This window comes from Lynx rufus, unplaced genomic scaffold, assembly GCF_022079265.1.
Source record: "Lynx rufus isolate CCGP_SWC_20201006 ecotype Redwood Valley unplaced genomic scaffold, mLynRuf1.p SCAF_1, whole genome shotgun sequence".
In the NCBI taxonomy this organism is placed as follows: Eukaryota; Metazoa; Chordata; class Mammalia; order Carnivora; family Felidae; genus Lynx; species Lynx rufus.
Window position 1 is genome coordinate 111,005,121 of NW_025814823.1, and position 27,497 is coordinate 111,032,617.

Sequence of the window (27,497 nt, forward strand, 5' to 3'; positions counted from 1 at the left end):
AATTATTTTTTTTCCTCAAATTTATATACCAGCTGCTAAAAACATCATAACATATGTACAGGATAGCACTAGGACGGCAACAGTCCCATTTCAGCAAACATCCCATTTTTGTCTACATGGCAGTACCTGTATAATTAAATATACAGAATAAAAAGCAGAAATAAAATACACTTATAGTCCTAAAACATAGGCTTAAACTAAGATTGAAACAAATATGGAGATCATCAGGAAAGCCTGAGATAATACATCAACAACCTTCGTAAATTGTACGACTGCGAAGGGAAAAAACTTAAAAAAAAAAAAAAATAGGTGCACCTCATTTGAATAGAATCCACCCCAAAATAAACAAGCCCATCATTAAACTTTAAGGTCCATTTCTAGGAACACATTAGGCTGAAAAGTAAGGGGAATGCTTATTATACAGGACAGGCGAAAGTCACTATTGAAAGAGAGTCCTACAGTATATTTTAATTTTACCAAAACCCACAACCACCACCAATCACCACAAAAACCAATTTTCCGAAATTTGCAGCTGGAAAACTGAGCAGTGATTCTTAAATCTAAATGTAAATTAAAATCACTTGAGAAACTTAAAAAAATATGCCTACATATGCCTCCAAACAATTTAAATCAGATTTTCTGTGGGCACCAAGGCTGAGAACCACAGAAATAACCATCCTTATCCTACTCATCTAAAGCTAAGTCTTTCCGAAAAATAATTTAACTATTCTTCCATTTAAAACATATCTACTGCAACCAAGAAAAGGAAAAAAGTCATGTGTGTTTGCTTAGAATATTCAACCTAAGCAATGAGCATACCATTTTATCACTCATTTTACCCTTAAAAGTTCCAAAGCAAACCCCTGTAAGTTCTCTGTTTAGAATACTCAAAATACATGTTTTTAGTTGACAAGTCTTTAAGGAAAAAAAAAAGTTTTTTAAAAAGTTTATTATAAAAATTCTTTTAATCTGTTACTAATTGACAAATCAGCAACAGCAATTACTTATTATTATTAAAGGAAATTACTATACTTACCAATGCATTTTTTTTAATTCATTTCATAGGTAGGTTACTAACACTTCCCAGTTAAGATGGTTAAACTCCAGTCTTTCTGTACAACTAGAAAATTAGTTGAAATTCTGGTAATCATTCTAAACCCAAGCCATTCTGGCCACGAGCCCTTCTCTGCTAACCACAAGAATTAGAGAATTTGTCCACCTGAATGATAGTACCACAGGTCAATTAGAAGATATGCATTCCTTCAAAGCCAATTCTGTTACCACAGTACCTGAAAACCAGCTGCCTGGTATCTAAATTACTTGGACACTGGGTTAAAACTATGGCACACAATAAATTATTTGTTCAAAGAGAAAGGGCATAAAGCAACAAAGCAAAAAAAAAAAAAAAGATACATGTATTTCCTATGAAAGCATGAAAAGAATAAAATGGAATGCAGACATAGAAAAACAGGGCTTTTTGCTTTGGACCATCAATTCCACAAGCCACCAAAAATACTGTCAATTACATCAGAGGACAGATAAAAAAGAAACTAGACCATTTTTAAAACAGAATGTGTGTGGGGTGCCTGGGTGGCTCAATCGGTTGAGCATCTGACTTCAGCTTAGGTTACGATCTCACGGTTCAGGAGTTCTGTGCTCACAGCTCAGAGCCTGGACACTTCGGATTCAGTGTCTCCTTCTCTGTCCCTCCTCACTTGCACTCTGTCTCTCTCTCAAAAATAAATAAACATTAAAAAATAAAAAAATAAATAAAATAAAACAACAGAATGTGTATTTTCCTCACATCTTGGATAGGAGAAAACTTCCTTGTCAGTTCCAAGTTCAACACAATACAAAGCAAAGGAACTTTTATTACTACATTCACACAAGTAATGATCAAGTGCCCTGAAGTTTACCCTCATAGCTTTAGATGACCAAATAGTAGTTTCCACAGAAGAACTGTTTTAACTTCCTAATCCTATTCAAAGGATAAAAGGGTGGGGGAAAACTCATTAAGTGCTTAGCACTGCCACTTCATTTCAAATGCCATTTTAGTCCTTGGGTGAATGCACATAACACTAAACCAAGATCTAGCAACAGTTTTCTATTTGGTTTAACTAGTTTCACTTAAAGAGCTAAATACAGGATAACGCTTTAACAGCTTTTTTATCTGAGACAAAATTAACTCTAAGATCACATGACAAGCAATGTACAAAATCTGTCAATCATTTTAAGTCCATCTAACATACATAGCAATAGGATATTTACCATCAGAAACTGCACTGATAAGTAGACACATTAGTTTGTTAAGCTCCACCTGAAAACATGATGTTTTATTAAAACAAAAACCAAACAATTAAACACAGTTGGGTCTTCCTGAAGTTGCACAGATTTCCCTTCTTGCAGGCCAGTTAATATGCAGGAAGAACGCATGAAGAGCATGATGGCTATCTGACAAACTGTACTATCTGGATTACAAGTCCTGAAAATCATCTGAAGAATGTCAAGGAGTTAGCAGAGAGATTATATAGTGACCTTAGTTTTTATTTTTCTTTACCTAGAATTCTACAAATTCTAAAATTTATCAATTGATGTATCTTTTAAATAAACAGCACCAGTCTTGCCCATTGATACAATTAAAATTTGACTTTCTCAGTTCTTAGTTCACAAGTTTATTATGAAAAACACTGCAGTGCTCTTGTGCAGTAACATCGTCTTATAGGAGGGGGGGAAAACAGTTCTGTTCAAAACAACTCACCAGGTTCTGACAATAACAAAGAACGACATGAGGCTGAGATTTGAGAAGGGAAAGAAACTGAGTGCAGACAAATCATACAATTAAATTAAACGGTATCCCTGAAAATAAACAAAACGATTTCAAAACTCACAAGTAGAGGGGAGGCCTTGGTACTTATTTTAAAAATGTTCATTAAGCTCCAATGATTGTTTGCTGCTATCCTTATCTACAGTCATGCTGAGTAAAGCTATAGCTAAATGGAAGTTAAATTGTATTCACGAGGTGTTAATGTTTACATCTTATTATCTGCAGTCTCTCAGAGAAAGCAAAAGTAACTACAAATAGCGCTATGCCAGAAACTGGTTTCTTGACCAACAATGTCGCTTCAGCATGCAATGAACTGGTTCATTCTAAAGTGGTCACGGCTGTTGATGACAAGAGGCTCTGTATTTTTATATGGCACATCTTTTGGTCCGTGTGAAAACAAGTTTTTTGAATGTTAACTATTCTCTGACACTTTGGAGTTACTGTTGCTCTTCCCATTTCCATTAGGTCAATATATGGTTCATGGCAATACTGTACAAGTTTAAAATTTCATTACAGGAAGTAGTCTGGGGTACGACGAGTAACATGTGGCTCGCCTCTGCGAGGTGCTGGGTCAAACTGCAAGCTGAAAAAACAAAACATGTTTGTTTATATGGCACGTTACCAATGTACCGACAATCAAAATCAAGAACATTATTCTTTCAGACTTTATAATTTTTTTCCTGTATGATTTAAGCTTGCCTTAATGGAAGAAAACCTTAATTGCAGCCTAACAGTGCATTTAATAAGAGTCTTGTAGTGGCACACCTCCTCGAAGAGCTGATGCAACTTCAGATAGAATTTTTACATATCAGAGTTCCTTCTAAGATTATATGAAAGGGGGGTTCCACTGAATAAATAAAATTTAAAGAGCCCAATGTACTGTATTTGTAATCTAACCTCAGGATATATTTTATGAATTCCACATTTAAAACAAGTGTTTAAAAGTTAAAATCCTAATAATTCACACATCAGAATCTATACAGTACCAGGTTTCTGTTGATGTGTTTCAACATATCACAGGTCTGTTCAAAAGGAAACATAAAGATGCCCTGAGGGACTCAGTCAAACTCCCGACTCTTGGGTTTCAGCTCAGGTCACGATCTCATGGTTTGTGCAATCAAACTCCGCATCGGGCTCTGTGCTGACAGTGCAGAGCCTGCTTGGGAGTCTCTCTGCCCCTCCCCCCTCCATAATAAATAAACATTAAAAAAAAAGGAAACAAAAATCAAATTGGAATCTGAATTTAGCATGAACCCTTCAATTCTTACACACCACCCCCCCCATTCAAACTATACAATTTGACTCAACTGTAATGGCAGCCATCTACTCCGGTGTAAATACTTACAAAGAGTATTTTAGAGTATCATCAAGTTCCATGATTGCAGCTTGATTACCACAACGATAACAATAGTTTGGAGCACTGAAAATTGTTACTACATTCCGGTCATGGCACCAGTTATACCCCTACAAGGAAAAGTAATAAAAACCTATTTTACTCCCTTATTTACAATTAAATATGACTCAAGAGAGAAAAAAGATCTCCCCTTCCCACAAGGCTTGAAGAATACTAATGTTTTGTTTCTGGCTAATTTAATACCATATTAATTCTTAGTCATAGGTGAAGGTCCCCACGTTGGTCACTGACCAGGTACAAAGAAAATAGGCCTCTAGGATCTCCAGCCTCATTTTGTCGAAGTCCATCTGAATACGTGAGTTATGTTTTAAGTATTGTACACAAATATCTTTCCATATCTCTAGCAAAGTCATACTTTTATAACAACCACTTAGTATTAATCTAAATAGGCCCCTAATATTATAAGTATGCTAATCAATGTTCTATACTAAGAACTTAGCCCATTTCCCCTTTGGTTTCTTCTTTAAAATCACCTATAATTCTACCATCCAAAGGACCAGTGAACATTTTTCTATTTCATCTCAATCTCCCCTCCTTACATTTACCTGTTAAATACATGAAATAAACAGAATTGAAACCATAAAATGCTACATTCCCTCCTCTCCTGTTCCCTGAATCTTACTTTCCCACTCTAAAATCCCAAGCACTACCCAGTCATTAAAGACATCTCTGAAAGTATGTCAACTATGAAATTCACTGTGATCAAAAGCTTGAGATTTTAATTCTAGTGTGCATCTACTGAAAAGGCTCAGGCAAATTTATTGGAAGGAACACATGGAATATTCTCATCATTAATATCACTAACTGACCTATCCCCTTCCAAAAAAAAAAAAACAAACCCAAAATCCATCCCTAAGATCTTCCTTAAGTTTACTTAAAAAAACAAATAAGGGGGCGCCTGGGTGGCTCAGTCCATTAAGTGTCAGACTCTTGATTTTGGCTCAGGTCACGATCTCACAATTCATGAGTTCGAGCAAAGAGCCTGTTTGGGATTTCTCTCTCCCCCCTCCTCTCTCTGCCCATCCCATGCTCATGCCCTCTATCAAAATAAGTAAATAAACATTTTTTAAAAATACATAAAAAGCAAATCAGGTTTCAAAGAGGAGAACATACCTCCATCACCAGCTGGTGAGCTCTAGACACCAATGTGAGGCCATTGGCATGATTAAATGTTTCAGAAATGTCTTGCCCAAAGGTGTAACCAGCTCCTCGAGGTGATATACCCCAACCACCACGATCATCTGGATCTGACCACAGCAAGTCACACATTGGACCCTAAAAAGCAAGTTTTGTTTTGTTTATTGCAAGTTAAGTTTTAAACAGCCTCTTGCAAAAACGATTTGAGTAGTTCATCAGAAGCAGCACCCTACAAAGTCACATTTTTTGAGTGATATTTGCTTTAAAAAGCTTAAGGTCTGCTTTAAAGTCAAATATGTGTGTCAAGAAAGTAAGAAACTATTTCCAGATGTTTTTAGAAGTATATCCTACATCAATGAGCCCCAAGAGCAACAAACCCTAATGAGTTACTAACCTACCTATAGTATGCAAATTTCAACATTAGGCAGTATAGTCCAGTAATGAAAGGAGAGCTCTGAAGACAACTACCCAGATTCTAAGGCCAGTCCCAAAGGCACTGTTATCTTGGCAGGCTTCTTAATATTAGCTTCTTCTGAAGAATGAAGTTGCTGTTCGTACCACATGGGGTCATTTTTAAGCATTAATGTAGAGAATACATAAAAGAAATTAAGTTACAATTAAATTTTCCCTCTCTCTACCAAGTAAGAGTCAATACCTCATGAGGAACTTCTTGTAGGCGATCAAGTGCTCTGATGTGATCCAGTGTATCTATGGATGGTGACAGGCCGCCATGTAGACAGAATATCTGAAAAGAGTGGTTTATAATGTTAACCTCATATAGAAAAAAATTCACACATTCTGGATTCGGTCAGCCCACATCACTTCGTCCCACTGGGGTTTCTGTGTTCTGCCAGAACCAGGCTTGTATCTGCAGGGTCAGTCTTTCTTCCAGCCCACTCTCAACTATTGAACATACTCCCTTTCTTCCTGATAAATCATTGCTACTACAGCTAGACTCCACTTCAATCAGCTCCTCCAAAGAAACATTTCTCTGACCTTACCCTCACCACAGACTACCTTCCTTCTCATAGAATTTTCTTGCAATTTCTTCTGTGCACTTCTCTACCTGGTGAGTAAATAGCTAATTACATCTTCAAGACTTGTCCAGAAACAACTTGAGAGGATGGATGGGTTACATCTTCTATCCCTGTGGTCCCAACTTAACAGTTCAGTCAATGCTTGATACAAAGAAGGTACTTTAGAAGTCTAAAAGGGATGTGAAGGTGGAAAAATGACTGGCCCTAAACATTAAGAAAGCAGATTCTTGGGGCGCCTGAGTGGCTCAGTCAGTTAAGCGGCCGACTTCGGCTAAGGTCATGATCTCACGGTCAGTGAGTTCAAGCCCCGCGTCGGGCTCTGTGCTGACAGCTCAGAGCCTGGAGCCTGTTTCAGATTCTGTGTCTCCCTCTCTCTGACACTCGGTTCATGCTCTGTCTCTCTCTGTCTCAAAAATAAATAAACATTAAAAAAAAAAAATTAAAAAAAAAAAGAAAGCAGATTCTTGAAAATAAGCAGCAACGTAACTTTTAGTAAGACCTACATACCTGCCCATCCACCAAGGCTGTAAGAGGAAGATAGTCAAAAAGATCTGTGAAATATTTCCAAACATTTGCATTTCCGTATTTCCTTAAACACTCATCATAGAAACCATATACTTGTGTGATCTGTCTGCTCTCATGATTTCCTCGAAGAATGGTGATGCGCTCACGGTAACGAACCTAAAATGAGAAAACAAAACATATGAACACCTGGCTCTTTCAAAAACCAAATGACAGTTCAGCAAACTCTACAAGAAAATCCAGAGTTCCAATTTTGGTAGTGGTGGGGGGGGACCCCATGCCCCCACACCACAGTAAAATGAAATCCCAAATCCCACATCTATAGTTATTTGACCATGGAGTATCAGCAAAGCCTATCTCAATTAAAATCAAACTCCTACGACTACCAACTTTTACACAAAACATAATTATCAGCTGTAATATTCCAATCATGAAATTTCTGTCTACAGTTAGCAAAGCCTATCTCAATTAAAATCAAACTCCTACGACTACCAACTTTTACACAAAACATAATCATCAGCTGTAATATTCCAATCATGAAATTTCTGTCTACAGTTAGATGACTTTTGGTAAATTTACAGTTATACAAAAACCATCACAATCATTTTAGAACCTTTCCACCAGTCCAAAAATATCAGCCATAGGCTGTCCAACTCCTACTCCCAACCACTGACTTAACTTTGTCTTTTGAGATTTGCTTTTTGTGGAAATTTCTTAAAGTGGAATAATACTTTTTTGTGTGTCTGGCCTCATACACTCATCAGAATATCTCTGAGGCTCATCTGTGTATGAATCAGTGGATTATTCTGTTTTTTTATTGCTGTACAGTATTCCCTTGTATGGCTATTATACCACATTTTGCTTCTTTATTTACCAATAGGATGAATACTGGGATCCAGGTTTACAGCTTTTGAGTATTATGGAAATGTTGCTATGATCATCTTCCATGAAGTTTTTGTACAAAGTTACAATCTACTTGGGGCACCTGGGTGGCTTATTTGGTTGAGCACCCCACTCTTGGTTTTGGCTCAGGTCATGATCTCATGGTTCGTGGGTTCAAACCCCATGCTGGGCTCTGCACTGACAGTGCTTGGGATTCATTCTCTGCCTCTTGCTCTCAAAACAAATAAAACTTTAAAAAAAGTTATAATACACTTTCATTTCTCTTGGGTATATTCTCAGTTCACTATAATGGCTTGGTGTTATGGGTACAAGTATGCTTAATTTTTTGAGAAACTGCCAAACTATTTTTCAAAATGGTTGGTGTATGAAGGTTCTAATCTCTCCATAAACTAACACTTGATATTATCAGCATTATTATTGATAATAGTCACTCTAATGAGTGTGATTATGACTTTAATTTACATTTCCATGATTAATGGTTTTGAACATCTTTTCATGTGCTTTTCTACTATTTATCTTCTCGGGTGAAATATCTGAGTGTTTTGTCCCTTTTCGTCTTATTGAATTAGAATGCATTTTTATTATATGAACGCAATTTTTTTTTTCTTACTGATGTCTTTTGAAAAACAAAAACTCTTAATTTTGATGAAGTCCAATTTAATAATTTCCTTTGGGGGGGGGGTGCGCCTGGGTGGCTCAGTCAGTTAAGTGTCCAACTTCAGCTAAGGTCATGATCTCACAGTTCGTGGGTTCGAGCCCCGCATTGGACTCTGTGCTGACGGCTCAGGGCCTGGAGCCTGCTTCTGATTCTGTGTCTCCCTCTTTCTGCCCCTCCTCGGCTCATACTCTGCCTCTGTCTCTCTCTCTCTCAAAAATAAACAAACATTAAAAAATTAAAAAATAATTTTTTAACGGACTATGCTTTTCTTATCCTATCTTGGAAATGACTGCCTAACCCAGGGTTACGAATATTTTATCCTATGTTTTATTCTAGAAGCATCAAAGCTTTAGCTCTTACATTTAGGTCTCTGATTTTGATTCATTTGTACGGTATGAGGTATCTAAGTCTTTTTTTTTTTTTTTTTTGCATACGGATAATCCAACTGTCCAAGCATCACCTGCTGAAGTTTCCTTCCCCCGACTCCACAATTTGTGTGCAATGTACAACAAATGGGCAGCTTAAACAACAGAAATTTATTTCCTCACAGTTCTGGAGGCTGGAAATCCAGATCAAAGTGTGATTAGTCTGAAGGCCTGTCTACATGGCTAACAAATGGTCATCTTCTCCACATGTCTGATCATTTTCACTTTGTATCTGTGTCCTAATGTCTTCTTACATGGACACTAGTCATACTGAATTAGGGCTCACCCAAATGACCTCACTTCCCTTTAATTACCTGTTTAAGGTCCTATCACCAAATACAGTCACATTCTGAGGTACTGGGGGTTAAGACTTCAACGTATGAAAGGGGCTGGGGGAAGGGCATGTAGCACAATTCAGTCCCACAACCTTCAAATATGAATTATTTGAGTGGGAGGGAGGCAAAAAGAGAGGGGGAGGGAGAATCCCAAGCAGGTTCCACACTATGAGTGCAGGGCCCAATGCGGGGCTCGAACTCACAACTGTGAGATCATGACCTGAGCCAAATTCGGACGCTGAACCCACTGACAGGTGCCCCGCAAATATGAATTCTTAAAGGCAGCATATTCATTCCTCCTCTGAGCACTGGGATTCATCCTGGGCTTTGCGTACAGATTAGTTTGCAAGGTTGTTTCCACAGTATCTAGAGTCATCATAAATTTTTAATCCAACATTTAATCTAACTGCTTCATTTTACAGATGCGGAACATACTATCCTCCAAAAATGTTTTGTAGCACATTACATGATTCAGACTAGTAGCTACATAAACACATACATTGTATTAATTGCCTACAATTCAGCTCTTGCCAAAACTACATTTTACCACTTCCCCAATATTATAAGTTTCTGGCAGCCATTTTATCACTGTGAATGTTCTTTTTCCCCCTTATTTATTTAAATCCAAGTTAATTAACATATAGCTTTTTCAGAATTTAGCAATTCATCATTTACATATAATACCCAATGCTCATCCCAACAAGTACCCTCCTTAATGCCCATCACCCACTTAGCCCACCCTACCACTCACAGCTCTTCCAGCAACCCTTGGTTTGTTCTCTATATTTAAGTCTCTTATGGTTTGCCTCCCTCTTGGTTATCTTATTTTTCCTTCCCTTCCCCATGTTCATCTGTTTGTTAGATTCCCCATGAGTGAAATCATACAATACTTGTCTTTCTCTATTTCCCTTAGCATAATACATTCTAGTTCCCAATGTGAATGTTCTTTAATAGAATCTCTCCTAAAAGTAAAGTCATACTTCCTAGAGGAAGACAGAAGCCTGCCATTCTAAAAGCTATCGACCATTCTACCACTGTTGTCACTTTCAGATCTTTGTATATTTCACAAAGCTACAACTGGTATAACGCAACTTGCTTTTCTAGATTGTCAAGTTTTAATGGCTGCAAACTATTCCACTGAGATAAATCTTAATTTAGATATTCACTTTTGTTGGCTTTTTAGATCTTCTTTTTCTGGTATTAAAAATAATGTCACCGTTAAGGTTTTCAAGCAAATGAAGCTCTTTTCCTCTTGAATTTCTTCTTCAGTAAAAGTCTAATTATAGGATTACTGTGTCAAAAGATGTAAACATTCTGACATTTAGTATATTTTATTTCAAAAGCATCTAGCAAGATAATTATGTTACTTCTCCGCATCCCGATTAACTAAAGTTACGTTTCTATTTGACCAGCCCTCTAACATTTTTCAAATAACCTGCATAATAACCTTTTTACTTTTATTCTGTACCATCCCCTTATTCAGAATGAAGACAGACCTGTGATTTTTAAGCCCCAAACCTGAATACGTGCGTTCCTAAATATGGAGTTTTATCCTAAAACTGAACATTCAAAGAAAATCACAAATTACTGAGGAAAAAAAGAACATTCAAGACTGTCTCACCCAGTACAAAATGCCAAAACAAAACAGAAATTACCTTAAGAGCTACAAGCAGAGTAACGGTTTCAACTGAGTAATATCCTCTGTCAACATAATCTCCCATAAACAAGTAGTTCGTATCTGGTGATTTGCCACCAATTCTAAACAGTTCCATAAGATCATGAAATTGCCCATGCACATCTCCACAGACGGTGACTGGACATCGAACCTCTTGCACGTTGGATTCTTTTGTCAGGATTTCTTTAGCCTACGGATGGAGAAAAAAGAAACCAATACATTTGGCATGAAACATTAACAAAGATACCAAAGATATGTTATTTACACTTAATGTAGCATAAGGGGCAGACTCCGTAGAAGATGAAAATGTGGGCACTGGTAATCCCATTAACATAAAAGGGCAAGATATGGCCAGATTCCATCTATTTGCTATCTGACTCCTGACACTTAGAGGAAAAAAACATGTATCAAGATGCACAGTTCTATTCTTCTCATCACTATCAGTTTTTATGCCAAGCAGTTACTATCTAATTACATGCTAAACAGATTATTATTAGCAGCCATATAAGATTAATGAAAGTGGAACAAGACATTCAGGTACCTATTTCCTTAGCTTTAATGTCTAATTAAAATATGCCAGCACTTCAAGATTACAGGCTATGAGGAAAAGTTTCTAATTTCCGCTTGACCTTTTTTTTTTTTTTTGAAACACGAAAATTTTGCATGTATTTTTATATTCTTTATACCAAAAGATAAACGTTTTGTTTTATAATTGTTAACTATTCAATATACGTGGTTTTTATAAAATTGTTTGGTAGTATATGCATTCCCCCATGTAATCACAAATTCAAACATTACTTTTAAGGGCAGCATAACATTTCACTCAACAGAGATCCTATCAGTCATTCAACACACATTTATTATTAATCATTTATCATATCCCCAAAACTAAAGCGCACTGGGAGTCAATCGTTCGTTCATTTGCTCAACCATCTGAGTGATACTACGTGCCAGGCCCTGTCCTAGCCACTGGGGGCATAGTGTACAAGATAGGTCACTGGGGGCAGAGGACCACAAACAAGTAAACAAGTAACAAAGTACTGGCTGTGTTAAGTGGTGAAAAGAAAGGGAAAGAGTAAATGGTGGGTAAGACATCACAACAAACATGACAGCCTATAAAAGCACAGTGGAGCAAGAGAGGCAGACAAAATGATCAGGCCAAGTGCTAAGACATGCTAGAGTAAGCAGGAGTGTTTCAGGATCACAAACACTGGGAAAGCTAGGAAAACTGCCTGAGGTCCAAGGAATTGGCAGGAGTTAGTTATCGAAAGGGGACAGGAGTAGGAAATGGGACAAGGTCCAAAACAGACAAGATGCAATCATGTGTATCAATTCTCAGGAAAAGACTAACAGGACTGAAGCATACCCCACAAGAGTAGACAAGAGGGAAGACAGGTAGGTGTAGGATGACCGAATTACGCTGGTTTCAGCACTCAAAGTCTGGCATCCCAAGAGATGCCTCAGTTGTGCTCAGGTAAACCATGACAGTTGGTCACCCCAGGTACAAAATGTAGAGGGGAAATAGGACATAGACTGAAGAACAAGTCTAATTAAAGTAGTATTAGAACAAAGATTCCCTGTCAGAAAACCTGATAAGTGAATTTATGATTTCAGAGGTAGGGCTAGACATGTGGATATCTGAGACAGAGTAGAGCTTAAAGGCTACTAGTATTCAGCGACCAATCCATCACAAGTCTGGTCTAGTCTCCCTCCAAAACATACCGCAAATCAATCAGCTTTTATGTTTTTTTTTTTGCCACTACCCTGGTCCAAGCCACCATTACCTACCTCACCTGGATTACTGTGCTAGCCTCCATACTGAACTCCCTGCTTCCATGTTTCCTGACTCTAATCTATTTTCCAGGCAACTGTGAAAGTTAAGAGTTTAAAATGTTCACTAGATTCCTTCAATTCACCATCATGTACACAGCACCTTGTTAGAAAAATGTCTGAGATGTAAAAGGCACTTAATGTGTATTTTTTTTTTTTTTTAATTTTTTTTTTTTTTCAACCTTTATTTATTTTTGGGACAGAGAGAGACAGAGCATGAACGGGGGAGGGGCAGAGAGAGAGGGAGACACAGAATCGGAAACAGGCTCCAGGCTCTGAGCCATCAGCCCAGAGCCTGACGCGGGGCTCGAACTCACGGAACGCAAGATCGTGACCTGGCTGAAGTCGGACGCTTAACCGACTGCGCCACCCAGGCGCCCCAATGTGTATTTTTTTTAATGAATCAAGAACTTAAACTGGGGTACTCTTAGAGAGGTCATCTTGAGGGAAAAACATGGATGTCTCTCAGAACAACATCAGAAGTACATGCCTAGAAACCGGTACCAAGTTCTCTGAAGAATGAAGAAATAATAGGCAACAGTAGTAAGGAAAGGTGCTTGGGTATTTGGTAGAAAACAGAAACCTGAAAAACAGGGAATTCTATGCTAGAGGAAAGCAGCATCCATCCATTTATCTGGGAAGGCTATTAGAGAAATACACAATTTCCTGACAAGAGCCAGGTTTCAGTTAAGCCAAGAAGGTAAAAGAAATTTATTCTGAGAATGGGTTTAAAGTATTTACCTCAGACACTCAACATTTATTGAGCATTTTCTTCTCTGTACAGCTAGCACTATGAATGGTGTTCCAGAATGTACAGTGGGAGGCTGGGTGAGGGAAGCCAACACGAGAACATAAAGGTGAGAGAACTGTTGCTAACTTAATTGCTCATTACATTTTGAGAGACAACCAAGAGTAACAAGGACTGGTTTTAAGGCAGTGGTATGCAACCTTAGCCACACATTAAAAATCACCTGGGGGCAGGGGGAGGGGGGCCTGGGTGGCTCAGTCGGTTAAGTGGCTGATGACTTCAGCTCAGGCTGTGATCTCACGGCTTGTGGGTTCAAGCCCCGAGTCAGGCTCTGTGCTGATAGCTTGGAGCCCGGAACCTGCTTCAGATTCTGTGTCCCCCGTCCCTCCCCTCCACCTCTCCCACTCACACTCTCTCTCTCTCAAAAAAAATAAACACAATAAATAACTAACTAGCTAACTAACACCTGAGGGTACCTGGGTGGCTCAGTGGATTAAGCATCCAACTCTAGATTTCAGCTTGAGGTCATGATCTCAGTTCATGAGATCAAGCCCTCATTGGACTCTGTGCTGACAGCAAGGAGCCTGCTTAGGATACACTCTCTCCCTCTCTCCTCCCTCCCCCTGGCTCACACACTCTCTCAAAATAAATAATTTAAAAAAATCACTTGAGACGGGAGCCTGGGTGACTCAGTCTGTCCGTTAAACGTCTGACTTCAGCTCAGGTCATGATCTGGAGGTTCTTGAGTTTGAGCCCTGCTTTGGGCTCTGCGCTGACAGCTCAGAGCCTGGAGCCTGCTTCGGATTTTGTGTCTTTCTCTCTCTCTGCCCCTCCCCAACTCTCGCTCTCTCAAAAATATACAAACATTAAAAAAAAAAAAAAAACACTTGAGAAGCTCTTTGAAAAAAATAAAATAAAAATCCAGGTGCCAAGGCTACTCCTCCTTCAATTAAGCCAGAATCTTTGTGAGTGGGATCCAAGCATCAATAATTTTTTAGTCTCCCCTCCTCACTCTATTCCAGTGCTTTCTTAGGTACAACAAAGTTCAAGAACCCTTATTTTCAAGTTTTCAAACACTTGGGGAGCCTATTTCAAGACAATGACCAACCACTGACATCCAAAAATTAATCATTCATTTGATCTAACATTTTATTTAAAAAGCTTATTTTAAAGTTTATTTATTTTTGAGAGAGAGAGACAGGGCAAGAGTGGGGGAGAGGCAGAGAGAGACAGGGAGACACAGAATCTGAGGCAGGCTCCAGGTCAGGGCTCAAACTCATGAACCACGAGATCATGACCTAAGCCGAAGTCAGATGCTCAATAGAATGAGCCACCCAGTTGCCCCTAACATTTTAAAACGTAGACCACTGCGTCTCAAAGAGTGATATTTCTTAAAAAATATATAGAATCCAAATCGCTAGGGTAATTCCAATCTCCCATGATTTATTATTACTAAAAGGCAGAATTTCACTAGTTATATTCCATGAATAAGTCTGTTTGGGATTAATACCATGTCCAGTGTTTTTAGCACCTGGCACATGGTAAGGAAAATAGCTGCAAATGAAATGATAGGTCCTACTTCAAAAAAACTTGCAAGTTATTCAGAAGTTTTAAAAGGACAACGACATAATAAAACAGATGGTCAGAACTGTACAAATCTTACAATTCTGTAAGAAGTTACATTCCAAAATACATCCCTTGACACTTGCTTACCCACAAGGCTATTCCCTGTATGAAAAATAAAAAGTTGCCACTCATGACTGCCTCATGTCCTTATAACAACCTACTCAAAATTTCCATTCAAATCCTAAAATGAACATTTAAACCTAAATGCTATTTGTTCCTTTTATCTCAATTTCAGCAAATCACAATCATCAACAATGTATCTTTACTTTTACTTTTAAAACTGTGAAGGTCATAGTGACAATCTTTGGAAAAAATACTCTGGAGCAGATAAAACTAAATGTTCCTTTGGGAATTTGGGAACGTTCCCTTCGGGTGACTCGGTTGAGCTTCTGAGTCTTGCTTTCGGCTCAGGTCACGACCCCAGGGTCAAAGGGACCCCAGGGTCGAGGGATCGAGCCCCCACACCGAGCATGCAGCCTGCTTAAGATTCTCTCTCCACCCCTACCTCGCGAGTGCATGCTCTAAAAATAAATAAACAAGAAAATAAAATTTAAGACCCCAAAAAACAAAAAAAAAACCCTAAATGTCCCCTTTGACCACTCTCCACAATCTCACTCCCCTTGGGCAAAGTAACCATCAACAGTATCCTGATGTACATCCTTTCAAACCTTATTTACAAATTTTGCATACATATTATATGCTTACAAAAACATACTCATTTTCCTTTGCATTTTTAAACTAGTAAGAGTATTGGGGCATTCTGGGTGACTCAGTCAGTTAAGCATCCGACTTTGCCTCAGGTCATGATCTCACAGTTCACCTCCTCATCTCTGCATCAGGCTCTGTGCTGACAGACCAGAGCCTGGAGTGGGCTTTGGATTCTGTTTCTCCCACTCTCTGCTCCTCCCCCGTTTGCGCTCTCTCAAAAATTAAATAAACATTAAAAAAGTATTATTCAGCAGCCTGCTTTTCTAACAATCTATCTTGTGTACATATACACTTTTCCTGAAAGATACCATGAGGTGGACCTATTAACATATTTAACAGCTAGCTTCTCTTTATGTTACCAACTTATCCTCTAAAAGGGAAAGGACACTGTATTAAGTGAACTTTTAAACTTCTAAATCTGGGAAAGCCCAAACTCCTTCCTTTCCTACCAAATTTCAGACTAGAACAATTATAATTAAATCCTGCAGAAAAGAGTATTATGTATCAGATGCCATCAAGCCAACTATTAAGTATATTTTAACAATAAAAATTCAAGCTTACAAAGAATTTAAGTATAGTTTGTTGTTTTTTTTTAACCTCAACTCACCTCTAAGATGATAACTACACCAAAATACACTATCACCAGAACAATAAAAGTTGCAGTGGTTCTCAATGAGGATTATTTTGCAGTCAGGAAAAACTAATCACAGAAAAAAAAAAAATGAGAAGTTGTGCTATCACATGGAGTCAGGCCTTTCTACCTTCAGAAGCACCTAACCAAACCCCTCTATGGATCACCTAATGAGACCTCTAATCAGTCACCTTTAGAACCTGCAGGCCTTCACCATCAATTTTTCTTTGCTTTTTTTTCTTTTTTAACCAACCATCAGTTTCTAAGGTAGCTATACAACTTCAACTCTCTAGCCTATACTCAAAGTAAATGGGAGAACCAGATTTACAAAGCAACTTAATTAACATTAGAGATATTTATACATTTAATAACTATCTTTTCACTTTCTGATATTGATTCCTATAATTTAAAGCCTCATATCACCTGAATTAGGCCCAGAAACAAAAGCAAAAGACATACCCCCCCAAACTTTTTTTGCTTCCCTAAAACACTTTTCCAAAGCTTCAAGAGGCTCAGCTAATAAACAACTGAAAGAAAATTAAAGTTTTTAAAAATAGTTTAATTAGCATCATATTGATTTTTTAATTTATTGGAACCCCACTGAATTTCAGTCAAATGGCAAAGACTGAAATCAGTGAATTTAAGGAAAAAAGAGGTGATCTTAAACTTCCTAGAATGGGGCGCGTGGGTGGCTCAGTCGATTAAAGCGTCAGACTCTTGATTTTGGCTCAGGTCATAATCTCCTGGTCCATGTTAACAGCACTGAGCCTGCTGTGAAACCCCAGAGAAGGGGATTCTCTCTCCTCCTCTCTCTGCCTCTCCCCCATTTGAGCGGGCCTACTTTCTCTCTCAAAATAAATAAACCTTAAAAAAAACAAAAATAAACAAAACCTTCCTAGAACAAGATTAAAACTAGAATAGGGTAATCCAGTAATAAGAACTTAACCGTGAAAAGTTAACATGTTCTACTGTCCTAAATTAAAAGAATTTGGAGATCCACTTGAAGAAAAGAAATCTTTAGGAGCATTAATTTATTATCAATGTCCTCTCTGTATTCTGAGTTCAAATTCAGAAACCTTAAAAGTTTATTTTTCAAATTACTGTAAAAACAATCTGGTTTCTTGGCATATGGGGCTATCCCTAACCACCATAATAACATGAAATTACAAAAAAAAAAAAAAACCCTAAATTTTAAAATAAGAAATACTTAAAAAAAATGTTTATTTATTATTGTGAGAGAGAGAGAGCATCAAGTGTGCAAGTGGGGGAGGAAGAAAAGAGAGAATCCTGAGCAGGCTCCGCAATGCCAGCACAGAGCCTGAAGCGAAGCTTGATTCCACAAACCACAAGACCATGACCTGAGCTGAAATCAAGAGTTGGACATTCAAGTGACTAAACTACCCAGATGCCCCAAAGCAAATTTAAATTAGACTCCACAAATCATTCAAGTCAAGATATTTCAAGGAAGACAAGTAAAAAGAAAAAAGAAAAACAGGAACCAACAATGATTCGCCAACCATTTATATATTAATTTCCTTAAGGGCACACAATAGCAGTATAATTTCTATTTAACATGTACTGTCGAAAAAGTCATGGACTATATTAATTCATTTTTCTTATTAAACCAAGCAAACATTTAAACATGCAGAATGATTGCAACTATGTAAAAATTCTTTATATGAGAAGACTTGAGAACATTAAAATGTTAATAGATTGTGGCAGTCTTAATCCTACCACACCAAAAACTACTCAAAAACAGACTTCATGCTTCAAATTGGCTAACATCTCAATTTGTGTACTAAAGTTCATATTCATGGGGCGCCTGGGTGGCTCAGTGGGTTCAGCATCTGACTTTGGCTCGCGTCATCATCTCACAGTCCGGGAGTTCAAGCCCCACGTCAGGCTCTGTCCGGACAGCTCAGAGCCTGGAGCCCGCTTCAGATTCTGCGTCTCCCTCACTCTCTGCCCTGCCCTGCTCACACTCTGCCTCTCTCTCTCTCAGAAATAAAATAAAAACATTAAAAAAAAATTTTAAGTTCATATTCATGAACCCAATGTCCTATAGCATTATAGCGATCACTTTAAACTGCTGTATAATATATTCCCAAACAGATTTATACATGTATTGTTTATTTAATTTACTTTCAGGAAATTTTCAATTATGGAACTACAGAGTTAAATATACGAACATTTTTTGTTACATATGTACTATATAAAGCTCAATTATGCCCAACTTGTATACAATAATAAATGGAAGAATGCACCTATTCCCATCTACTTAAAATATAAAATGCTACATTGTGATTTAACTAGCACTCTTCATTTTGGAATTCAAACTTTTTATTCCATGTTTATTTATTACCAGTTATTTTTCTCTTATACAGACTGTCCACACAAATTCTCTGAATATCTATTGATAGAGAGCTAGATAATGCTCTTAGATATTTTTCTATTAAAAATCTGGTTATTAATTCAAATGTTCACTGGAACTCTACTTCACATAAATTAAACATTCAAGGGGCGCCTGGGTGGCGCAGTCGGTTAAGCGTCCGACTTCAGCCAGGTCACGATCTCACGGTCCATGAGTTCGAGCCCCGCGTCAGGCTCTGGGCTGATGGCTCAGAGCCTGGAGCCTGTTTCCGATTCTGTGTCTCCCTCTCTCTCTGCTCCTCCCCTGTTCATGCTCTGTCTCTCTCTGTCCCAAAAAAAATAAATAAACGTTGAAAAAAAAAAAAAAAGAAAAAATTAAAAAAAAAAATTAAACATTCAATACTTTAATCATAGTTGAGTATTTCTTCTACCAATATAGCCATAAAGGCATAAGAGAAGCAAAGCTGAAAAAAATGCAGTAATTAATTTTTGAATTTTACTTTTTAGTTTCAGAATTAAAAACATTTGAAGGTTTATTTTTTTTAAATGTTTATTTATTTTGAGAAAGAGTGGGGGAGGGGGCAGAGGGAGAGGGAGAGAATCTCAAGCAGGCTCTGTGCCCAGCACAGGGAGCTCAACGCAGGGCTCGATTTTACAACAGTGCGATCATGACCTGAGCCAGTATCAAGAGTGGATGTTTTGAGAGCCTGGGTGGCTCAGTTAAGCATCTGACTTCGGTTCAGGTCACGCTCTCACAGTTTGTGAGTTCAAGCCCTGCATTTGGCTTTGTGCAGATAGCTCAGAGCCCGGAGCCTCCTTGGGATTCTGCATCTCCCTCTCTCTCTGCCCCTCCCCCACATGTGTGCCCATGCTCTCTCTCTCTCAAAAATAAACAAACATTAAAAAAATAGAGTCAGACTCTTAACTGAGAGCCACCCAGGCACCCCCATTTGAAGACTTTTTAAAAAAGTAAATTCGCAAGAAAAAATAAATTTTTTCAATACTCTAAGAGAATTTTATTTTGTTTCATACTGCTTTTATGAAAGATAAATGGAAGGTTTCCCGGATTTTCATAACTGCAAAAAAAAAAATTAAGGTTCATGACAAACTAGTATATATGGACAGATTTTTATTTTCGTGTGATAGATAATATAGGAGATACCAGTAGCTGTGGAAGCAAATAAATTTTGAGTTAATTATCATAATCTTTCTTCATATTATTTGCCTTTTCTTTATTCCGAAGAGATGCCTCTAGTTTATGAAACATTTTGGTCTTCTGTATGATTATACTGTATACACACTATCAGTGTGATTATACTAGAAAAGTACTATACCCCTCCATGTAATGTTCTAGGAACCAGTAGTTACTATTTGATTAGTGTCTAACCAGAAGAAAAAGGTCAGGGATTAGGGAAAATTCTAAAATTATATTAAAAGAAAATACTACATAGGCTGATGTTTTTCCATCTCTGTCAAATAATCATCTGTATCTTTGAAGAGAATGAATGTCCATATTCTTCAATGACCACTGAAGAATATGGACATTCATTTTCTTCAGAGACCCTATGTTTCCCATCCAACACACTGGCCCAGGTCTTTACTAACCAACCTACACATATGCACGAATTAAACATTCCCAATCATGCCTGCAAAGGGGAAAAAATATATACAACCTACTAAACAGAGAAATGTTGGTATATATGTAGTTGTTTAAAAATTCTCACCACAACACTCCATATGGACAATATTCAGCCACTCTGGGCTCCTTCATCTGTACCAGGTGACTTGGCCTAAATGGTCTTTAAGGTTCCTTCTATCACTAAAATTTTACGAAAGCAATTCTTAAGCCTTTTCATTAAGTCAGAGCCACCCAACAGAAACAGGTAGTGGGGAAATACTCTCAGCTGACAAACAATGGGTGGCAAAGAAATAAAATTCACTTGATCACTATTAACACGTTCTAAAACCTTTCCTATCTATAGAATTTACTACAAACTCAACCTCCTGACTAACATGAAACTGTACTATTAGAGCAATGAACTAACATCCCTAAAATAATGCTATTTAGACAAAGCTAAACAGTGAAAATGAATAACACATATAATGGAGGCTTAATAAATTTTGACTGAATGAATTCCAAAACCAAACGTACACCGTCACATAGCATCACTGACATGCGACAGTCTTGTGAATTACACTTATTACACATCTCTAGTTAAGTAAATGAAAAGTTTCCCAGGAGCACTCTAGAAAGAGGTTCTCAGTCTTCTTTCAGCCCCCTCAACATCAGCCATACTCCCATCTGTAGTAACTAAATGACTAAAGCGGAGGTAAGGACATGGGAGTACCAGAGTGACTGGCCAACTGGTCATATACACTTTAGAAAATAATTCAGATTCATTTTTATTTGAGAGTGTTCCCACGAGTGAGGGAGGGGGGCAGCAGAGCAGGAGCCTGCTGAGGAGCTTGATCCCAAGAACCTGGGATCATGACCTGAGCCAAAATTAAGAGTTGGATGCTCAACCAACTGAGCCACCCAGGCACCCTGAAAATACCCAGATTCAGACACACACATTTCTGTCACTGCCTTGTTCATCCATTCTAAATGCTACACCAATATGTAAGGAGGCAACAGTAACTTTGTAACATTAAGAAATTAATCAGTTAATTCCAGATTGCTCTTTACAATTCTTTCAGAACCAATCCCCCATTTACTGGCAGCCAGACCTCTCTCTACTTGAGCCTCCTCTACCACCTCTGCTCCAGAAGGTGAAAGAAAAGGTATTTAAAACAACAAAAACAAAATCTTTCCCCTTAATAGTTCTAGTCCAATTCATAGCTCACTTGTGTAGGAGAGTGCAGGTTTAAGGTTTTTTCAGGCAAAGATGGTAATGAGAAATAAGTAAAGAAAAAAAGAAACGAGAGATGGGTCAAAAAAGTAAAACAAGGGATTCTCTGTCACACTTAACTTTCCCTCCCTTCTCAGTACCTTTAAAAAAGACCCTCCCCCTACCATTACCTCAATCCAAACCTAATGTCTCCTGGCTTTCCTTGTACATCTCCTCCAAACTAAACAAATACTCCACAAATAACTGACAAATGACTTACACCACCACCAGCAATATCTGCTGCCATACAAAGTGGGGGTGGGGGTGGTAGAGAGACACCTGACCCATGTTACAATTATTACATACACTTCTCCAGTGCCTATCATGCTTTCTACAGCATGGGTTTCACCTGCCAATATTTGCAGAGAGAATTCTTGGCTCTGACAGAGAAAATAAAAGGGGAGTCAGGGGACTTGTGTGTCTGAATAGTAGGACTGTTCACCTTTTCAATGTTTCCTCAGTAAGTCAACCCAAAACCAAGTGCATTACTGCTTCATGCCTGGGAGATCACGAAACACACAAAAGGCACAAATAGGTCTGACTGTGGAAGCTATGATAAAAAGGGATTTTACAAGCTGTAGTGATTTTACAAGCGTAGTGTACAATATAAAGGTCACTTATGCTTTCCTGGAATATTTTAGATTTCACCTTCTAGATCATGATTTGCACTGAGGATACACAGAAAATGAGCTGGCATTTTCTTCTCACTAACGGTATGTGAGGGGAAAATGCAGTTAGCCACATCCAAAATTGAAGAATTATTACTGTTTCTTCCTCCAGGACAAAGTGAGACAACAGTGTGTGACATGAATAGGAAGCCTTTGAGCAATTAGAATAAAAATAATGTTTTATTTTACAGAGCTGCTGATTCTACAATACAATTTGACCCCAATTCACCTCCGTCTTTCATTATTAACACTCCCTAAGAAAAGAGAGGGGAGGAAGGCCGTGAAGCAAGACTAGAACACTGGGCGCAGAATCCATAAGCCTATGCAATCCCACTTTAGCCCCTGAAGTCACTGTACCTTTCTGAGTCTCTGGTTTCTATCTATAACTGAAGATAATAAATGTCTCATAAACTTAAGAGAACTGTATATGTGAAAATATGATGAAAATAATATTCTGCATCATGCTTTCCCCCCATTTGTTTTCAATATTCAAATTACTTTTATGGAAATGAGCCAAACAACCTTTTAAATTAAGCACACATACAGACTCATAAAAATGTATCAGCCACTTCATATAGAAATTTAACCTTGATCAAATATCTTGCAGCTCATCCAGTTTAGAAGGGTTTGCTTTTTCCCATACTCATGTAACAAATGTGAAGACTTAATGACTGCATTTTATTTATAGTGTTTGCACAGCAATGGAAAATAGCATACCTAGGTAAAGAACTCCTTTGGGGAAAGAGGGGAAAAAAAAAAAAAAACTGGCTATCAAACAACATTCTCCACAAGTTTGGTAAGACCTGACAACACAAAGCCAAAAATCATACCTAAATTAAACCACTGCTGAAGCCACATAATAAAAGAGTGTTTACTGTAGTTAATGCAAAAGCAAGTTGATACTATTTACTTCTTCCAATCTGTAAATGGAAACATACCAGTCCAGTCATACAAATGTAGTAATGTTACTGACTATAGAAGTGTACTTAAGACAACACTGCATTCACTCACCACAAATTTTTCAGCAATCAACTAAAATTATGATTCCCAAAATGATAAAGTATAATTCACACAATCATCTTGGTTTTGATATAAGCCTTGATCACATTTTGGGGGGAAAAAACCTTAACTAGTCAATTGCATAAAAACCATATTCACCTTTGTCTAATTAATACACACCTGGATTCTCTGCATTTTGAACATCCACTGTTAATTGCTGATGGGATACTACAATAACGGACTCTGGATTTTTTAATCACCATAACCTCTAATGGTATACTTCTTTCTTTACCATTTAAATATTTCATTCAGATCAGGCATGCTCAGGAAGATGGAAGGCTTTCAAATTATTTTTCCTTCTTATAATGAAAGAAATGATCAACTACTACCAAGTACCTGTCTCCAACAAGAATTTTTTCTTTAAAAGGAAATTAAAAACTACTGTACTAATGTAAACATGTTTCCCTTAAGATTTTCTAAATATGTAGCTTTCACTATATGTGCTTTGGCTAGTCAATTAATAGTGAAAAGAGAACTTTTGTGTTAACTTTTCTGGTACAAAAAATCATTTCAAGTCATGCATCCTAACTCATTTCATATGCCTAAATAGCTGCCTTTAAGTTAATTTAGTTTGCAAAATTAATATACTTCCAGAAGTTGAAATATTTACAAGTTAAAAAGAGTATTAAGACTGTATAATATTCCCCCTCAAAGGACCCATTTTTTGGAAACTTAACTTCAAACATTATTTCCATCTTTTTGACTCTAAGAACAAATACCTGGCCACACTGGATAACCAGTGGGGATCTAAGTATAAATTGTTTAATCTCACTATATCTTAGTTTTACAAAATTGTGGACAAGAATCAACATTTACCAAATTATCAAGCTTTTGATAACCAACCTTAGCCCCCAGTATTATCTCCTATGGTCTCTAACACAAACCCACTACTTCCCTGGTTCATCTACTACTGTTTTCCAACTAGATTTAGGTTCCCCGAGAATAAGCATGATTATACTTCATTGCTTTTCACTTCTTTCATAAAAGTTAGCAATCTTGAATAGTCATTAGATATTTAATATTTAAACACAATGTATGCATCTAAATTGGATTATATAATTTCATAGTAGAAGGGTCCCTGGAACATCTGTTTTTAAGTCTTTAGTTTACAGACAGGAAAATATGGACTAAGTGGTTGTCCCAAGGTCAGTCACAATTACTCTGTGGCAGAAAGAGGACTAGTGTCCAGGTCTAACTTGAAGTCCAGTGGTCTTTCAATTACATCATTACCTCTCTTTCAATGTTTTCTACACAAATGACTAGTCATCTAGCCAACTGCTGACTCAATGTCTTTATATGAAGTACTGATCTTTAAAAATCATTAAAATCATCACTTACAGCACCTAGAAATTAAGACCCGACAATATACAATAAGTTTCAGAAGCCTATTTCTAAATCCTTACTACATACACCATTCTCATTTGATGAAAGAAAATTAAGGGTAAAAGAGGAACAAAAGACTCAATACATTGCTAACAGTAAAACTGAGCTCCAATAGGTAATGTGCCACCTCATCAACTAGTAGGAGAGTTGTTCAGGCTTAGGATAAATAAATCTGAATTTGACTCATTTAAATTGCACTTATTTACAGCATTTCTGAAAAAGCCTACTTTAGAAGCAAATACATCAAACTCATGAACCCAATTTTCCCATCAAAACCACAAACGAGTCAGCATAATTGCTCTCTAATAACTCTCTACACTAACACAAAATGTGAATATGGTATTCTGCAATTCTGTACTAAAATGAAATGCTGCAAAGTTAATTTTGACAAGAAGAGTGAAACTATTTATAGGAGAGATAAGCATTTTCTATACATTAGAAAGCTGACATCTAAGACTTCAAAAACACGACACAGTTAATAGTTAAATAGACTACCTGTTTCCCCAACCCCTAGGGAAAACCAAAACGGAATTAGGTAATTTAAAATCGACTTACTAAAGCAACTACAGCATTCCATTTACAACATCTGAAAAATATTTAAACGCTACGCACAATGTATGGGACACAATAAAAGCTCAATGTACAGCTATCGTTATTATTACTACCATGACTTAAACCCATAAAAATATCAACAAGTTTTCAAACAAAGAGCTGGGATACAAAATTTGCTGCTTTAAATTTACGCTGTTCATTTTAAAAATAGATGGCAAAATGCCAAGTACGTTCAGTTTACAGAAGGGTTTCAGTTACCCAATTTGAGTCAGCATATAAATCATAGATTAAATTGACACTTGATTTCCAATCCGAAAGCTCCTTATGTAGTATGACTCACCAAATTCTCCATTTGTTCCAACTATGAAAAATAAGTTGTACTCCTCCCTCCATCTACCACCACGACCTTCGCAGAAATTAGGTTAGAGGTATATTTAAAAATTTTTATAACAGACATTTTTAAGTCTCTGTCAAAGATTGCTCAATGAGTTTAGCACAAACCACCGAGAATAGTGCTAAAGCTGTGTGACCTTTAGACAGGTCTTGGTATGTAACCTACGAGCCTGCCTTTGGAGGATCCTCTGGACAGCTCTGGACCGAAGAGTTAGGCCCGAGTACAAGTAAAAAGCCTCTGACCCACCTCACAGTAGAGTCACAGACCTCCTTCCCAGACCTTAGAACCCAAGTCCTCTTACATCCATCTCAAAACCGTGCCCGACCCTAACACACAGGGTCTCTGCTCCCCCAGCCACATTTCCCGGCACCGAAGCTGGAGGCTCGTAAGCCCTGGAGTCGGGTGAACGGCGCCATTTTAGGCGGCGGTGGCGGCGACAACCAATCCCTGCGCAGGAGGCAGGGGGCGCCGGGTCGCCCGGGAGCCGCCGCCGGGCCGCGCCGGGCGCCGGTCTGGGAGGCTCGGGGGGCCCGGGCCGACGGCCTCCGCCATGTTGCACTCTCCCCACAGCCGCCTCCTTCTCGGTGGGCTCGGCCCGCGGCGGCTCCTGCAACCGGAGAGAAGCTCACCTTCTCGCAGAGGCTCTTGACCTGGGACTCGGACAGCTGCTTGCACTCATTGAGCTGCTCGATCCACTGGTCCAGCTCCTTGGTGAACACCTTCTCGTCCATGATGCCACCCGCCCGAACCGGCTGCCGCTCCGCGCTACTCCCGCGCCGCCGCCCGCACACGGGCCACACGCACACGCCGCCGCCGGTTCCCGGGGTACTTGTGTGGCTACTGGCGGCTGCTCGGCGCTAGCGCGAACCAGCGAGTTCTTCCTGAAGTACCCGGCCGCCGGCCGCTGTCCTCCTCCGCTCGATCTAGTCCTGGAGCTCGGCTCTCTGTAATGGCGGCCACCGGCGTGGTGACATCACGCGCGGCGTCAGGAGGCGGCGGGGTGCGGCGGGGTAGAAGGGCCGGGACAAGAGCTGCGCAACTGCAGAGCCAACCCCGGTCCGCCGCCAGGCCAGAGTGGGGGGGGCGGCAACCAGGGGCCACGGCGCAGGCGCAACGTAGCCGGCTGGTAACTGAGGCACCTTCGCTTTTAGGGTGTGGTGGTCCAGAAGGGAGGGGGGGGCGGGGAAGAGAGGACCGAGTCCGAACCAGCGCGATGCTTGCAGCAGGAAACTGGGCTAATTCCAGAGCACAAAGTCCTGCGCGGCGCGGGCGCCTGTTTAGCGCAGGCGCAGTCTGGGGCTTGGGAGGTTGAGGAGAACCTGCTAGTCCGAGCTTTTTCTCTAAGGTGAGACAGTTCTGCGCTTCGCCCCGCGTTTGTACTCAGGTTACAGAAACTAGAATTGTGACCTCACGGTGCGCTGGAATGGTATGGGATTCCTAAGTCTTTGAGGGCGGGAACGGGTGCCAAGTGGTAGCCTCTTTGGAGTGGCCACCTCCGCCTCTGGGCGCGGCAGGCACCTTGTAATTAGGTCACTCGTGGGCGGAGGAGGGTGTGTCTGCCCTGGGAGCGCGGCGCAGTGCACCTGATTCCTTGGGCACACACCTGTCTTTGGGCCTAGGTGCCTGTCGGCCGTGATGCCTGCGCCCGAGCCTTAGGCTTTTCTCTAAGTTTAGGACCTCGATCCTAGCTTCCACAAGCCTCGCGCAGCC

The 27,497-nt window shown here is 39.0% G+C and overlaps 1 protein-coding gene across 3 annotated transcripts; it reads right to left on the reverse strand.

Moving 5' to 3' along the window:
• Positions 1-2,652: 2,652 nt before the first annotated feature.
• On the reverse strand, positions 2,653-26,742 carry PPP2CA (protein phosphatase 2 catalytic subunit alpha). Of its 3 annotated transcripts, none has more exons than XM_047084704.1 (7): positions 26,417-26,742; positions 10,911-11,120; positions 6,920-7,093; positions 6,031-6,120; positions 5,352-5,513; positions 4,170-4,288; positions 2,653-3,407 (listed from the first exon to the last, which is right to left on the reverse strand). In XM_047084704.1, the coding sequence occupies exons 1-7, from the start codon at positions 26,516-26,518 to the stop codon at positions 3,335-3,337; spliced, it is 930 nt and encodes a 309-aa protein (XP_046940660.1). In that variant the 5' UTR covers positions 26,519-26,742; the 3' UTR covers positions 2,653-3,334. The 3 variants fall into 3 exon arrangements, with proteins under 3 accessions (XP_046940660.1, XP_046940665.1, XP_046940668.1); XM_047084709.1 differs by lacking the exon at positions 26,417-26,742 and adding an exon at positions 26,089-26,184; XM_047084712.1 differs by lacking the exon at positions 26,417-26,742 and adding an exon at positions 26,034-26,173.
• Positions 26,743-27,497: the final 755 nt, after the last annotated feature.

Bases quoted from the DNA above. Each gene is read 5' to 3' on its own strand.
- PPP2CA (XM_047084704.1), bottom strand. From the start codon at position 26,518: ATGGACGAGAAGGTGTTCACCAAGGAGCTGGACCAGTGGATCGAGCAG. The intron at 11,121-26,416 runs GTGAGCTTCTCT...CTCCATCCGTAG, and splicing joins TCAAGAGCCTCTGCGAGAAG to GCTAAAGAAATCCTGACAAA. The intron at 5,514-6,030 runs GTATTGACTCTT...CTTGCTTTTTAG, and splicing joins TACAAGAAGTTCCTCATGAG to GGTCCAATGTGTGACTTGCT.